Below are 15505 nucleotides of genomic sequence, written 5' to 3'. Positions count from 1 at the left end.
ATGTGGATTCCATGTAATTTATTGAGACTTTGAGGACTGTACCTGAAGTAGCACTGGAATACAGGACCATGAACATGAAATAAAACAATCCTTGTAAAGGTCCGGGTTCAGAATGCATAGCGACGAGTAACGCAAGTTGAGGGCGCAAAGTTCCAAAGGAAGGAGGCGCTCTGTAGGTAAAGAGAAAGAAAACATTCAAATTATTACAAACATGTAATTCATCAAATCCTAATGATATTAAACTTGTTTTAAAGTACATTTTCTATAGAAGACATGGTTTAGCTGTTACTTTTTCATCACAAATACAGTGTGTAATAGCATCTAATCAGCTACAAGCCATTACTCTAAATAGTGATGATATTTTAGGGCAATGGAGATTAGTCAATCAACACTGTTTCCCTGCATGTTAAAAAAGTAATCACAGTTAATATTTCCATAATGAGACAGAAAGTACTTTGACATTTCTCGTCCCCAGAGGCAATGCAGGAGCGAGCACCTCTAAGGCATCAAGAATAAATCAAGCTGTAATGGTTCAAAATTTCCTTCCTGATTCACAGGGAAGGAAAGTGTTAAAAAGGTAGTGTAAATTATTCAGAGAATGGCTGCAGAGGGGACACAGGGTTACATAGAGGTTTAGTCTTCCTGTAGCAAACATCATTAAATTCTCATAAATATATATACACAAACATAGAAAACGCTGCCAGGCAGTTAACCCAAATAAGAAGGAAAACGTTTAGCAAATCAAAAGTTTAGAAGAACACTCCTGACCACTTGACGAGCTAGTTCAATATTACCAGCCAGTTCGAAAACTATGGTCAACTTCAGTACTAGGAAAAGTAGCTAAGATACAAGTGGGTGAAACACTGAAAGTTGGCAGAGAATGTGCAGTCAATCCCTCAAACTGTGTCCATTATAAAGAACCTTCAGTGTTTTAAAACCATATTCTTTGATTATTTGAGCAGAGCTGAAGACTAGCTCCATAATGCACATATTCCTCGACTTCTGTGCAATTTGGTTGTGTTACATGTGCACTTCACACTTGAATCAATCTTTTGTGGTAATATTTTAATGTTGATTTGGATGTCGTTATACATTTAGGAGATGTTTTTATTAATTGTTTTAAGATTGGCTATCTGTGATGTTAAATTGTCCATGCGATTGTACTGGGCGGAAAGTCTGTCCTAATTGGTCTGGTGGTGTGACATAGGGCGCATGTGTGACAGAAGGCTAGTGTTGATTCAGATTCTGAATTCTAATAGCAAAGCTCACAATAGGCTTCTGCACAATTTGTAGGCATAAGCATAACTTGAGCAAGGAGAAAGATCTACTAAAGAAAAGAAAATAAGAGTTGACCTAAAGTTTGTCCTCATAAGTCTGACTTTTGAGAAATTCTTACATGAATTTGTGCATAATCAATTGTCCTAGATGTTTTTAGGGTCTCAACCTTCTTAAATGTCAAAGTTTGCCAGGTCCTTGCCCAACTTGTGAAACATACTTATGAAAAGGCACATCACATTCACACTAAGACAAACAATCAAATACTTCTAGATGCCCAAAAATTCATTTCTGGGCAGAAGGGACATTTAGATTCGCTTCTGCGAGCAAAATCAATGATTTAAGGTGCAACAGTGGTTGCTGGCCCAAGGGGTACGGGTCATAAAGAGGCAGGTATACGCAAAGCTGTATGTTGGCCACTTTAAAATACTTCTAAAATACTGAGCCGGGGCATTCAGTCAATGACAGAATATTTTAAATGGTGTAGGCTGCTAGAAAAGTGGAAATGAAGTGCTTTATCTAAACTATACGTTAGTAAGAATGAAGCAATGACAGGGGCCACCATCCTTCAAACAATTAGGTGTTATGAAATCATAGAATAATAAAATTTAATTCAGGCTAGCTGGGAACGCCGGGCACGGCCACTGGTGTAAATGGATAATTAAACAGAAAATCAATGATACAAAGACAAAAACAAAAATGCCCAGTGGGTGTTAGCTATCCATTTGAAACTTCAAGCTCAACTGATGGCCAGTCACCAATTGCCCATCATCGCATTTGTACCTACACCTGAGGAGACCGACACAAGTTGGCCAAAAAAGAATATAAATTGACAAAAAAACAGCTTTAAAGAATGACTGCAGTATGCAAACCAATTCCCCCAACAGATCGGTCTCTATTAATTAATCTCTTTCTCTTGCTTTCACCCTCTCCACTGGATCAAACCCTTTTCGACCATCAAAAACGTATATGCTTACAGAAGTAAAAAATGAAAATTCTTAGATCATAAACATCTTAAATATACCACGTTCTCCATGGAGTTTGGAAGGTTAGAAAACACTCCATCCTAACTATTTATGTACTTGCTTTCGGCGTTTTCATTTCCAATCTCCAACCTCGCTCTGTAGTGGTTTAGCAACAAAACAGCCAATAGCAGCGCCTGAAACAGGATTTACTGGAGTAATGCCCATTGCAGAGGCTTCAAGGGCTATCATTGTGTAAAATCACTGCTATTGCCATTAGAAAATGTTTATAAAATGTTGGATGCATCTGGTGAAATTTTCCTAAAGACAGTACCCAGCAGTAAATCAAATAAAAACTTATCCAGGTAACACAATATACGTGAATACATAAAACACGGGTTTTCAATGCACAGGTTCAACATATAGCTGTGAAAAATTGTAAAGCACCCCTTTGTAATAAAGGCATGAACAACAAAGGGGAATAACTGAATAACTGTGCATGCTACCATATTTGTACGGCATGCACATAGTGTACTAAATGATACAACGAAATTTCAGGGTTAACATCCGCAAAGCAGCAACCTTCTGTATACATGAAAAGGTTTGTAAATGCACTTACACACTTACTGGAGGTCTACCCAAGACTCGAGCTCACATAAATAATAGGAGATTTGGAAATGGCACTAAAGTAGGCAATATTTGCAACGTGTGTGGGAAAAGGTCGCATTATTTTTAGAAAGTAGTAATTTGCAGAAACTGAGAGGACAGGATGTGGCGCATATCTGCCACTCACTTTACTCGAACACCACACATAGAAACAGATGGTATACACTATGTGCCCTACTTACATCTGTGTAAATTAGAAAAAAGGCGCTAATTTATTCGAATCTGCATTGTGCAAAGATTTTTTCCTGCGTTTTGGGTATCGGCCCTACAGAGTATGCATTAAGTTGACCATGGCAAGAGAGACAAGAACACAGTAAGATGCCAGAGGCGTTTTCATTGATGTAGGACCTTAACTTGTCCCCTTTCTGACCTCTGTGCTCCCCTGCTTCCTGACATGTCCCTTTCATCCATGACCTCCAGAACCTTTCCCACTCTGCATTGCTGGGCCACATTCCCTCAGTAGCTTCATGTCTGGCAGAGAAGTGACTGTCAAAATCATTCGGAGAATCGCAGACAGCGCGCAAATTACAAATCAAAGGGAATTTTATTCAAATTTGAAAAAATCTTTCACATGCCCCAGAATCTCATTCTGCAGGGATTCATATCACCAGCGGACATTTTAACCCAGGTCACTGCCAAACTCTTGGGTGCAGCTGCTTATCCTGTTGTGGCAACTTGGAAGCACCAACACAGAATACAGATATCTAAGTGAGGAAATCTCGCTGTATATCTCGAAGTCGAGGGTTACACTCCACAAACTCTTTTTGAATGAAATTGTGCAGCAGAATTTTCTTTCCAGCAATTCTTGCACTTTTAAGTTTTTTCAGCACTGATATATGTGTCGCACTCTCAGAGCTAACGCATTTCAGGTATGTCTGGAGCCTTTTACAGTGACGCCATCAAGTGTATTGTTGAAACGAAGGAATATAGTATATATATATGTGCGGGCATTTACTGAGATCAGCATTGTCCGATTTGATCAATTCAAATGTGAGTGAATATTATCACCCAAACAGTTATTTTTTGGGAATTCTATTGTAGTGTATTCCACAATTTGAGGTACACTTCCCGATTTCCTGGTCCAGTTGGTGGAACATAAGTGGATAGTGACGTATCTACGAATACATTTTGACTGGGAAATTAGTATAAAGATTCAAGCTGAAGTATTAAAGATATTTTTCTTTCAGTTCCTCGTTCTTCAGACGCGCGCCCACTTCATTCCCCTGCAACTTCACAGGATCATGAATACAACTAAAACAAATGAGTTAGTGATGCCCATTCAGAAAATAAACTTTCTCAACTATGGTGTAGAGTGTCTGAGGCAGTAACAAAAACAGATATGGAGTGAGGAGTCAAAAGACACAGGGACAGAGTGGGAGGGAGCGGAGTAAAGGCGACAAGGACAGAGGGAAGGATGGTGGAGGACAAAGGCACCCCGACAGAGGGCGAGAGAGAGGCAATGGTAACAAAGACAGCGGCATAAAGGGTGGGTGGGAGTGAGGGTGCAAAAGCAACATGGAGGACGAGCCTGTCATACAACAAAAACAAAACAATTCTGATAATTAAAATTAAAGCGCTCAGTCTGAAAATAAACTCTCTGCCACTGTGAAGCGTGTTTGAAGCAGTAGAGGGAGCTGGATGGAACAGAAGCGTCCCCACACATGCAGCACTATGGAATGCTGCCTCACAGTTGCAGTGTTATTGTGTGCTCCCTTCAAAAGAAAAAAAAGCACCTGTCAAAGCACGAGAGGCGAAAGGACACTCCATGGGAACAAAAGTAGTACTTTGGCCATGCGCCACAGAAGTGAATCACACACAGAGGAAATAAAACCAGCACTAACCGAGGAAAAGCACAGAAATAAGAGTGACGATGACGCGAGCGAATGGTGAGCCCCCTTTACGCCAACAGAATGTCTCGGAAGCAACAGCGCACGAGTGGTCTCAGGTGAGATCTAACACACGGCGAGGTCTGCTGCACCTTGCAGGCCACCATCCGTGTGACTGCAGCCAATCATATGGTGGTGCACTGTCTAACCAATATTTACAAGGCAAGTAGTTCTGTGATCCCTTGCCTTTGGAGATTTAGCATCACTATCCATTAGTACATAGGTAGTATCACAAAATCAGAGACAGAGGGAGTAAGTGGTGTAATGTCAAAATACAATTCCGGGCACAAATAGTCGGTGTGCAATTTGCAAAAACCATTGGTGTCCTTCCTCTAAGCACATTTGTCCCCTACGGAGTACAGTCCTCCTTAGAATTATCACTAGGTCAAGGGAGACCAACTGCAAGGAAAGGGGCGAAGCCCGATTCATACTGGTTCTCGTCTATATGGGCACTGAACAGCAACAAATTATGGAACTGAATGCGCCCCAGTGCCATCAACCGACTTGGTTAACTTCAAGCACTGCACTGATCACTTTGGTGCGCCTCCATAATGCTGAATAAAAAAAAAAAATCCGACATTTGAACAGAGCACCAGATTGAAAATCTAAAAGAAATCAATAAATTCAGAGAAAGACATCGTGTGTAAGACTGGCAGAGCTTCGAGTGCGCCTGCCTTGGGATGGGCGGTGGGTAACGTGAAACCTCCCGCTGCTCCGCTTCCTTGAAATGACTGCGGAATTCGGCAGCTTGTAAACCCCCTCAGAGGATGCATGGTATATTTTGGGGCAGGCTCAAGTGGCAGAGGGGGCCAGCTGTTTTGTGAAGCGCCGCGGTTTATTTGAATTATCCCATGGTTCAATGGCAGCAGAGTCGGTGCACTCCCGAGCATCCTGCGCAGAGTAAACACTCGGGGGCAGATTTACGTTCCCTGGCGCATCCCTGCAAATCAGCAGGGATGCCAGGGAAGATGCGTCATGCAAGTTTGCCCTTGCGCCACCGCAGATGCGCCGCATTTACAATGCGGTGCATCGTGGCGCAAGGACAAGCAGATGCGTGACGCATCTGCTGGGGTAAGGTTGGCGCAGTGCTGAAGTTGTGTCGCACGCGCGACGCAACTCCAGCACTGTTCCAACCTGCCCTATCCCTAACATGGTGCGTCACGCCTTACGCCTGCTTGAAGCAGGCGTAAGGATTTGATGCACCAGCGTCTTCACTGCGTCACTTTTCCGTGGCTTTTTCCGAAGTAACGCCCACCCTGCATACATTAAACCTGACGCGGGTTTAATGTGGCGCAGGGCTTTACAACATGACGCATCTCCCTAGATGCATCACGTTGTAAATCTGTTGCAGCATGGCGCTAGCTTTGCGCTGCCGTTGCGTCACAAAAGTGACGCAACGGCAGCGCAAAAGTGGCACACGGGGCTTGTAAATCTGCCTCTCGGAGTGGCCGTTGGCCTCAAAGGCTGCCCGATGAGGCAAGGCGGTGGAGGCGGCAACCGGGAGCAGGACCGCGCGGATTCAGGCTTGGTTGCGCCGAACCTCAACCTACTAGAATATTTACAAGGGATAAAATGCCCGGGCCGCGTGACTTCTGACACCGGGCAGGCGAGGCTACCGGGTTACTCAACAGCTGCGGTTTAACTGCAGCCATCCCTAAAACTGAGAGGTTGTGAGCCTTGAAAGCGGATTCCGGACATTTTTGGACTGGGCTGAATTTTCCTCATGGGTTTATAGTAGAAGCCAGTAAGGGGCGTCGTGCCTGTAAACTGAAGAGTGGAGGTTTACAGAACTTTAAGATTAAATTAGGTCTTCCTTCGGAGCCCTCCCCGGATCTCTGCGTAAAAAGACAAAATTGATTTGGTGATTTGTTTGGGGAACTTAATTCATACCTGCATAAAGATAATGCTAATTATGGATTGCCCCTTTTTTTTTTTTTTTAGATAACGCCTCGTACTGCCCTCCTGTTGTAAATAGGCGTTACAAAAGTCGCATAATGGGCTATGCATATAACACGTCTCTTGGCACCTACCGGCAAAAAAAAAAGCACACACACGACTGTCATTGCTCCCTCCTGAAAATATGCTAATATGAGTACGACACCCCCCACACACACCAGTGATTTCATTGCAAAAACTGGTCTAACTCTCCATTCGAATATCTTGTACTAGAAATAGGCACACTTGTTAGTCCTCATCCAGATACAGAAAGAGGGTTGGGATCTGCACTTGTGAAACTCACTCAGTAATCAACCAATTGTCTTCCCTTCTTTGAAAATGTATTTCATACAACCAAAACTTTCTTTTAAAATATTTAATTAAACACTAAACACCACGCCACTCAAGCAGCATGCATATTTCTTACCATTATAGGCAGCTACACTGCAAGAATGTACCTCAAGAATGGTGCAAAAATGTTCAGCCCTCCACGAGAAATAGCATTTTGATGCTGGAGTACTCCCTATGCATGAAAAAGCTTGTTTAGAGTCAACCTATGTTGTTTGGAACATCTAGGGGTGTTAGTAGTGACTCCGTAAGGCCGCTTTACAACAGCAGCCTTCAAGAGTACCCCAATATTCAATACTTGATAGAAATATATATATATTGATGTATATATTCACAGAAAAAACAATGGTTACAGGGATGTTATAGTTAGCCTCAGATTTCACTAGTACAAAGCCATTGAAATTCAGCAGTTATAGTTACCTGAGCTAACTATAATTATGTCCCCGCAATGTACTGCTTATGACCTCACATATTACATCACTCATTACATGTCAGTGACATCACTGATGACATCTTAAATGACATTACTGATGACCTTTGTTTTTTTCAGGAAATTTCTAGGTTTTTTTTCCACATTCTATTTCCTAACTATAACGTTCCTGTAACCTTTGTTTTTTCAGTGAATTTCAGTGTTTTTCAAATGTTATTTCCTAACTGTAACCTTTCAGAGTGGGTGTGTGAGTGACTGTATAGGTTGGTTAGTGGGTGTGCGAGTCTGAGTGGGTGAGTGAGTGGTGGATGTGTGAATATCTGAGTGGGTCTGTAAGTGGCTGAGTGGGTCTGGGAGTGGGTGCGTGAGTCTCTGAGTGGGTCTGTGAATGGTAACTAGGGCTGAGCAGTAAACTCCACTATGCTGGTGCTCTGCTTGAAATGCGGAGTTCAGCCAAAAAACGTTGCCAATCCACAGGCGGAGCGGACTTGCCCGTGTGCTCACCACTAGTCTCAACAATCCACTGTGGGGGTGCGAGAAGTTGGCCTGGCATATGCTGGTCACTAGTTATAGTGGCCACCTTGCACCAGTCCAATTCGACTCTTATGGTAGATAGGTTTAAGACAACCGTTTAAAGAAAGCTATCCTAGTGGTAGCTGTGGAGAGCAGCCTTCAGGCTAAGTCTCAGAGGAATGTAAAGCAGCTTGTTTTACCTTATAATCTCTTGAATTACCAAATGAAAGGACACCACACAGGTGTATATATCAAATACATATGTATTTATTTCTAGACACACTCTACTAATCTCTTCATGAGATTAGAAGCCAGGAACACATTCAAATATCAACGTTTCACAATAAGTTATGCACAAATATGGCTGGGGCCCCTGGGGGCGTACCAGACCATATACTAAAAAAATGGGTTAGGAAAGTCGACTTGCAGAATGACAAGGCCTAGGGCCTGTAGAATCGCTGGGGCTTCACTACTGCAGTGAAAGCAGGTAAGTAACAGACCCACGGGAGACGCATGCAGTGTGTGAACACAGCCACGGGTTCCCTATTGATTATAATGGAGCAAGTCGCGGTTTGATTTTGAAAGTTTTAGGGTACTTCGAGGAAGTCTACAACCAAGCCACTTACAAGGTAAGTAATTCGAGGGCCAACACACACTAGGGCACCGGAGTGCACGAGTTACCTCACCCAGGGAAGCCGGGTGCATTGGTGTCTTTTGGTGTCAGGTCGCTTCGCTGTTTTCTATGGAGACCAAAGAAGTCTTGCTGCTTGAGGCGACTGAAGAAGTGTCCGGTGGAATCCAAGGCTGGATTCGAGATGCTGAAGACCTGAAAATTGAGGGGACAGTGTTCACAGTCACTTGCCAGTGACCTGGGCCAGGAAGATGGATGCCCACGGATGTCGGGTGATTTCAGGTGATCAAGGGTGTTTTGACTCTTCGCTCACGAGGTCCAGGAGAGATTGACGATGACCAGCAGCTGGATTCTGAGTGTCCCACGTCGTCTGCAGCTGATGGCAGTGTCGGCAACCGGATTGGAGCCAACAAGCCTTGGCAACAGCAAGTCTTGTGTAGAGTGAAGAAAGTCGAGGGTGCAGACCAGCAAGGTCTGAGGGACTCACCCAGCGAGGGTGAGTGAGGGCAGGCCTGGAGCAACCAGGGGAGCCCTTTCAGTCGATAAGAAAGACTTCGGGGAACCCACAAGCCAACGGGTAAGGGATTGCAAAGGCGCCTCTTAAGGAAATGCTTCACAGGAGCCCACGGTCACTCAGGACGGGGTAGGCCTCTGATTTTCGCTGCAAAACCTGCTGAAGGCTTGGGCCACAAGTGGTCCAATGCACAACTTTGTTGAACGTCGTGAAGGGGTTGCACTCGACAATAGTGCACTGTACCCGGGTATTGCTGTTCCTCGTCACTCGTGGGGTCCACTCGCCTCAGCTCTGAAAGACCAGTTTCAGGAGAGGTGTCCAGGCCACTGGCATCTTGTAAATCCAAAAAGATGTTCTCCTCATCATACGGTTAATTATCATCAGGAGGCTGGGAAGTTTCAGGGTCTGATAAGAATATAGGCATGCTATGTATTACTTCTGAGAGGGGGTGGAGGCGGAAATTGAGTTTTGGAGTAGGACAAAACTATCATCTTTGATCAGTGACGTCGGGGTCGTCTTTGAGACCCGGGGTGTAGGTGTAGGATGTGCTGCTAATGCTGGACCACCCAGGGCTGGCCTCAAAGCAAGGTCAAGTGGCGCAGTCGTGGTTTGGGATGAATCAGCCTGCAGTAACCCTACCGGGGCCACCTCAGATACAGCACTCCAGAGGGATCAGGTGGAATACCTAACATTCGATCTAGGTCCACTTTGAACTCATGGTGATGTTGAAGCATTGGCAATAGCCCAGGGAAGTTGGAGCACATCCGACCAATCACGGAATCTGTTAATTGGGGGAGGGGGGGGGGGGCGAGGGAATGTCTTCATGGCCTGGTGGTACTCAGTGCGTTGGGCAACTCAGGGCGGTGGGAGTGGTCAGACAAATGAATGAATGAATGAAATTGGATTTGTATAGCGCTTAGCTACCCTGAGGCCTCCTAGCGCTTTGCAGAGCGGAGAGACTTAAAAAGAGAGAGAATCCTGCTAGTGTGCTGAGATAAAGAGGTGTGTTTTGAGCAGTTTCCGGAAGACCAGCAGATTAGGTTCTCCTCGGAGAGTGGGGGGGGGGGGAATTCCAAAGGTTGGAGGCATTCAGAGAGAACGAGCGTCCACCCCACCTAGATCTTCGGACTTTCAGGGGAGTGGCAAGAAAAGCAGAACAGGAACGAAGATTCCTAGAGGGTTGATAGGGGGTGACCAAGGACTGAATGATATGAGGGCCGGTTTTCCAAATAGCTTTGTGGGCCAGGCACATAGCTTTGAAATGGATCCTGGCTCGGATGGGCAGCCAGTGGAGATTCCTCAAAGCAGGTTTTGCTGTTTGTCTACGGGGGATCTGGAGCAATTGGCGAGCTGCACAGTTTTGGATTACCTGAAGATTATGGAGAGTAGACTGAGGGGCTCCCAGATATAGTGCGTTCCCGTAATCCAAGCGGGACAATATGAGGGCCTGTACCATAATCCTCCTCGCCTGAAAAGGGAGCAGAGGAAGAATTTTCCTGAGCATCCACATCAGGCCAAAACAAGTAGCAGAGAGCTTGGTGGCCTGATGGTTGAAGCAGAGGGATCTATCGAGCCATATGCCAAGGCTTTTAATCTGTTGTTTTGAGATGGGCATGGGGCCAAGACAAGTCGGCCAAATGAGTGTCGAGGTGGGTGATGGAATTTTTCCCAAGAACATTAGTTCGGTCTTGTCCCTGTTTAGCTTGAGGTGGGAACGGTCCATCCATTTGGCTACCGCCTCTAGGCAGGCACCTAGAGCGCAGGATGATCCCTCAGGGTGGTTTAGTGCCACCACCAGTTGGGTGTCGTCTGCGTAGGTAATGATTTTTATGCCGAATGGAAGGACTATCTCAGATAATGGGGGCATATAGGAATTGAAAAGAGTAGGGCTCAGGGACGATCCCTGTGGAACCCCACAGCTGAGTGGCCATCGACTGGATGTGGCGGTCCCCTCAAAGACTTGGAAGAATCGATCCTTTAAGAAGGACTGAAACCAGGTGAGTGCCATATTTCCCACTCCCATATTTTCCAGCCGCTCGAGCAGGATGTTATGGTTAACAGTGTCAAAGGCGGCACTGAGGTCTAAAAGAATGATAGCTGCCAAGCCGCCCTGGTCCAGAAGTCTTCTGGTTTCTTCAGTCAGGTCGTACCCATGCTTCAAATTCTTATGTTTCTTCGACTTACCAGAACACCTGGATTTTGGAGATGAATGATCATAAAAGAGGTCCTAAGAGTGTGAGCGCAACTGCACTTTTGAAATTAACCAGGACCTGGACTTCTTCGACTTCCTCCTAAGTACTACAACATTAAGTTTGGCTTTGCGTTCATGGATGGCTTACCTGTTCATTTTTTTGTAGCGTTCGCACAACACCAAAATGTGCCTAGAGCCAAGCCACCAGAAACAGACCTCATGGGTGTCACTGACATTTGTCATTTGCAGTCTGTGCAAGGTTTAAATGCTAACGTTTATGAAGAAGACATATCCCTTCAAAACTGAAAATAAAATTGAGGGACGAAAAAAACTTAATTTTAGAGGATTCAATGGAGCTCCCAACTCACATCAAAAGGCGCGGAAAGAAAGGAACTGATGTCAACACGTAGAGGTGGCACAGAAAAAGTGGTCCCGGCACACCTAGAGCAGGATGGATCCGATACAGGTAGGCCTTGAAGCCACCTATCAAGGCACAAGGGAATTGCTGTTAACCTATGTTGCAGGGAGGAAGGTAAGCAGCTAAAGCACTAGGGTTGGTCAGATAACCCCCTAACGAGGTTATTTCATGCTAAGTCAACTTCTCAACTTCAGTAAACACAAAACAGCATAGTCATATTCACACAGGCAATTTTAGGCCCAAATGAAGGGAATGAGGAGCCGTTTCTTGGGCCAAAGCAAATAACTTTCACATGTTTCATAATACATTTCTCTGCACTTGTACATAAATAATTCCATCTTTTATCTCTCGGTTGTTAATAATGATCTCTTATATGTGCCAGGATAGTATCTCGGGATGTTGAAAAGCATGAGACTGCTGGACATTGGCAGGTGTACAACAAAGCTGAAGGAGTTGATTGAACTTCTGATCCAAGAGCAATATTTGGAAAAATGTAAAAATGCAGTGGGAAAGAATCTTTAAAAATACTGTTCCCCAGCAAGGAGTTGTAATCATACTCTTTTTCAGAAATTGGTTTCTTTAAAGCATTTTATTTAGGGTACTTCAACAGAATATATGTAGATTTCTACTTTCTATTGAGTTCCAAAAATCTCCTATAAATACGGCATTTATAAAAGGTCGGACCCCACAGAAACTAATAAGGACCATGTTACATAAACAATCATTGCCAAAGCCAACAGGTCACCACTTCAGACCTATCGACTTTACCGTTGCTCTTTTTCCTCCAATGGCCTCCATGTATGCAAATAGCTGGATGGCTCCACATGCATGACAGCCACCTTAGATTTTATATCCATTTTTTACTTTTATTTTTTCATTTTTCACAACACTGAATGCAACATTCAGTGCATTTCATCCCAAGCAATAAGTATGCTCCATGTATAGCCTCCCTGGAAACGATAAGCTGTACAGATGAAGCAGGAGTGCATACACCAGATCAACAAGCCAACCCAACCTATGAATCGATAACATTCACACTAGGTCACCCCATCAACTAATATCAGTGTACACCTTTATGCATCCTGTTAACTCTGGCCAAAGTCCAGAGTCTGATATCTATTAAACTCATCTAATAGCCGCCTCCAGGCTGCCAACACCTCAGGTGCCCTCTCTTCAGTGGGGGAGATCCACATGTGATGCTCCTCTACTGTCCTCCACTCCAACACATCTCAGACCCATAGGTCCACACTCAGCACCCTGGAGCCCATCCACTCCACCCTTAGTCAGGAGAAATGCTAGTGGGAGAAATCTGTAGGATGTTTTACATCTCCGGGGTCTCTTCACTATCCCCAGCAGACGTGCCCCAGATTTTATATTATTATAAGTAAAATCAGCTAAAAACTACTGACACACAGCTGAAGCAGTCTGTAGGAGACTTAAAAAAGTTAAATGACAAGTGTGTCTCTGGAACAATTTACTATCTCAGAACTATATATTCTCTTTTAGTTTTCCAAAACTTGCTGAACTTTTTTGGTCTCTTCTCATTATGCTTGATCCAGACACAGGCCACCCCAGTGTGCTCCCCACTTACTCATTATTCTGACAGAAAGCACATTTCTGCAGAGACACTTTTAAAATAAAGGCCTGGAAGTGCTTTAGAGTCAGGGAGCTCATCTCCCACACTTTTCCACATTTTCTCCTACTTCCAAGAAAAAATAATGAGACCACTATGAAACCGATGTCTCTCTACACTATAAAATGTTGCCAATGTTAATGATTCAACACTTTCGAACCCTATGCACAGATACTGCGATCATGAATCACTAACAGCCATTTCAAGAGATAACCAAATGATCCCAAAAAACACTGCACATCACAACCAAATGATCCCAAAAAACACTGCACATCACAAACAAGATGGTCCCAAAACACCTGCATGTTCCATGAGGAGAGCAGTGATTCATGAAGAAATGCAAGAGAAGCCTAGTTCCTACCATTGCTAGAACATACTAGTCCAATATTAAAAGTACTAGCTTCGAAGGAGATCCCATTTATTGTAGGAAATCCCTACAGAAAGCCCGATAATGCTTACATCAAGCTCTCTTTCACAGCAGGATTGTGCAATTGATGGCCATCAGACATCAGCATGAGAAACTGCAGGTACTGTTGGACTCTCATAACTTTTTAATTGACAGATTTTCATCAAAACCTCAGTTCTATATGTATTACCCCATTGAAATTTCCTGACTTACCACAAATAATCCCTATTGTGCTGTGTGATCTTTTAGAAGTAAACTACTTAAACAAATTTAGGGCGCTTCATCAGCTAAACCCTATTCTGACCACAATACTACATTGAAGCAAACAACACTGTACCTAAACTCTGCGAAGCACTGATACAACCAAGAAGGGCTGTGCAGTGAAATACTAAAAAAATTGTTTTGGGGTATCAAAAGTAAGTTGAATGCTACATGTGAATCTGGCCAGGCAAGATCTCACTTTTACGCTTGATTTCACTGTCATATCACACACAGACTGCCAACCAAAAATCTTAGGAAACTTCCTTTGTCCAAAAAAAGAGTTCAAGTAATCAGCAGTGAAAACACTGCAAACTAGGAATTTTTTCCCAAATTAAAACAGTTCATGATTAAAAAAGTTATGACATGACAAAAACAAGGAAAGTAAACAAAATATTGAGGAATTATCCCAGGACCCGACGAGAGACCATTCTTTTCAGGACCACCAAGAATTGGTTTTTAATCCCAATATTCTACTATTAATTTGAAAATGTACAGACTCATCACTGTTATCATGGTGTTAGAATGTAAAGACTAGCCTTGAGAAAGCCCTGGCTCTATAAGCCACATAGGGCGAAACACGTGTCGGCTGTTCACTTCTTCTATAAACTTGCTTTACGAAAAATTCTAAACGAGTGAAAAAATCGTAATAATCTGGTGAATAAAAAGAACTATTCTCACTCAAACCAATCTAGACTGATGTGTGCTACTTGAACAAGGAATTACCCTTAAAAAATAATATTACTTTGAAAAGGAGGAACATCTGCTCACAATCCTTCTACCAAGACAACAAATCATGTTTAAGAAACAAAGTCTAACATTGCCTCGGTTAGACAGAGTGAATATTTACCGTGTTTAACTAGGCTGTAGACAGTGTTGCTCCACCAGGCACTTGGGGATGAGAGATGATCAGCAAAAGCAAACTCAACAAGGAATAAATTGTTTTCATTGTGACTGAATACGAGTCCGGTCACATTATATGCCACATTAAGGGAATTATCAGAGTGAGATTAGCACATTTTAACTTACACCCACCCAAAACCACTGATGAGGGATTAAATAGTCACATATGTGAATCTGGCTTCTCAGCCGATTTCATTCTGTAATTTCCACCAGCAGTTTCCCTTCTCAGATTGCAGCATCTGCTGTGCGCTTTCTAAGTAGTTGAGGAGCAACACTGTCCGGGAAGGCTTCCCATGCTAGCAAAAGATGATGTTGCCAAGTCGGAAGACAAAGTAATTATATGGGAAATATAGCACTGTTCTCAGTTCAAAATAGACAAAAGCTCACCACTTTTAGGCACCTGGGTTATTAAAAAAAATAAAGCAGACAACCTAGATGTAAATCTCCACTGACGACCCCCCTCCAAATAAAAAACGTAAACTTTTGGCGAAAATAGATGTGGGGAGAAAAGCAAACAAAATTCATTCATCCCACAA

The 15505-nt window shown here is 43.5% G+C and overlaps 1 protein-coding gene across 3 annotated transcripts in view; it reads right to left on the bottom strand.

Annotated features, from left to right (window-relative positions):
• The window catches only part of CDON (cell adhesion associated, oncogene regulated), a 120825-nt gene that overhangs the window by 75914 nt on the left and 29406 nt on the right, over positions 1-15505 (bottom strand). For all 3 annotated transcript variants that reach the window (XM_085647398.1, XM_085647400.1, XM_085647399.1), the window contains exon 2: positions 43-170. In XM_085647398.1, the coding sequence (XP_085503524.1) occupies positions 43-118 (76 nt within the window). In that variant the 5' untranslated portion in view covers positions 119-170. The remainder of the gene's footprint in view (positions 1-42; positions 171-15505) is intronic.

This window comes from Triturus cristatus, chromosome 3_2 (assembly GCF_964204655.1).
Source record: "Triturus cristatus chromosome 3_2, aTriCri1.1, whole genome shotgun sequence".
In the NCBI taxonomy this organism is placed as follows: domain Eukaryota; kingdom Metazoa; phylum Chordata; class Amphibia; order Caudata; family Salamandridae; genus Triturus; species Triturus cristatus.
This window is presented reverse-complemented; position numbering and strand designations above follow the sequence as displayed.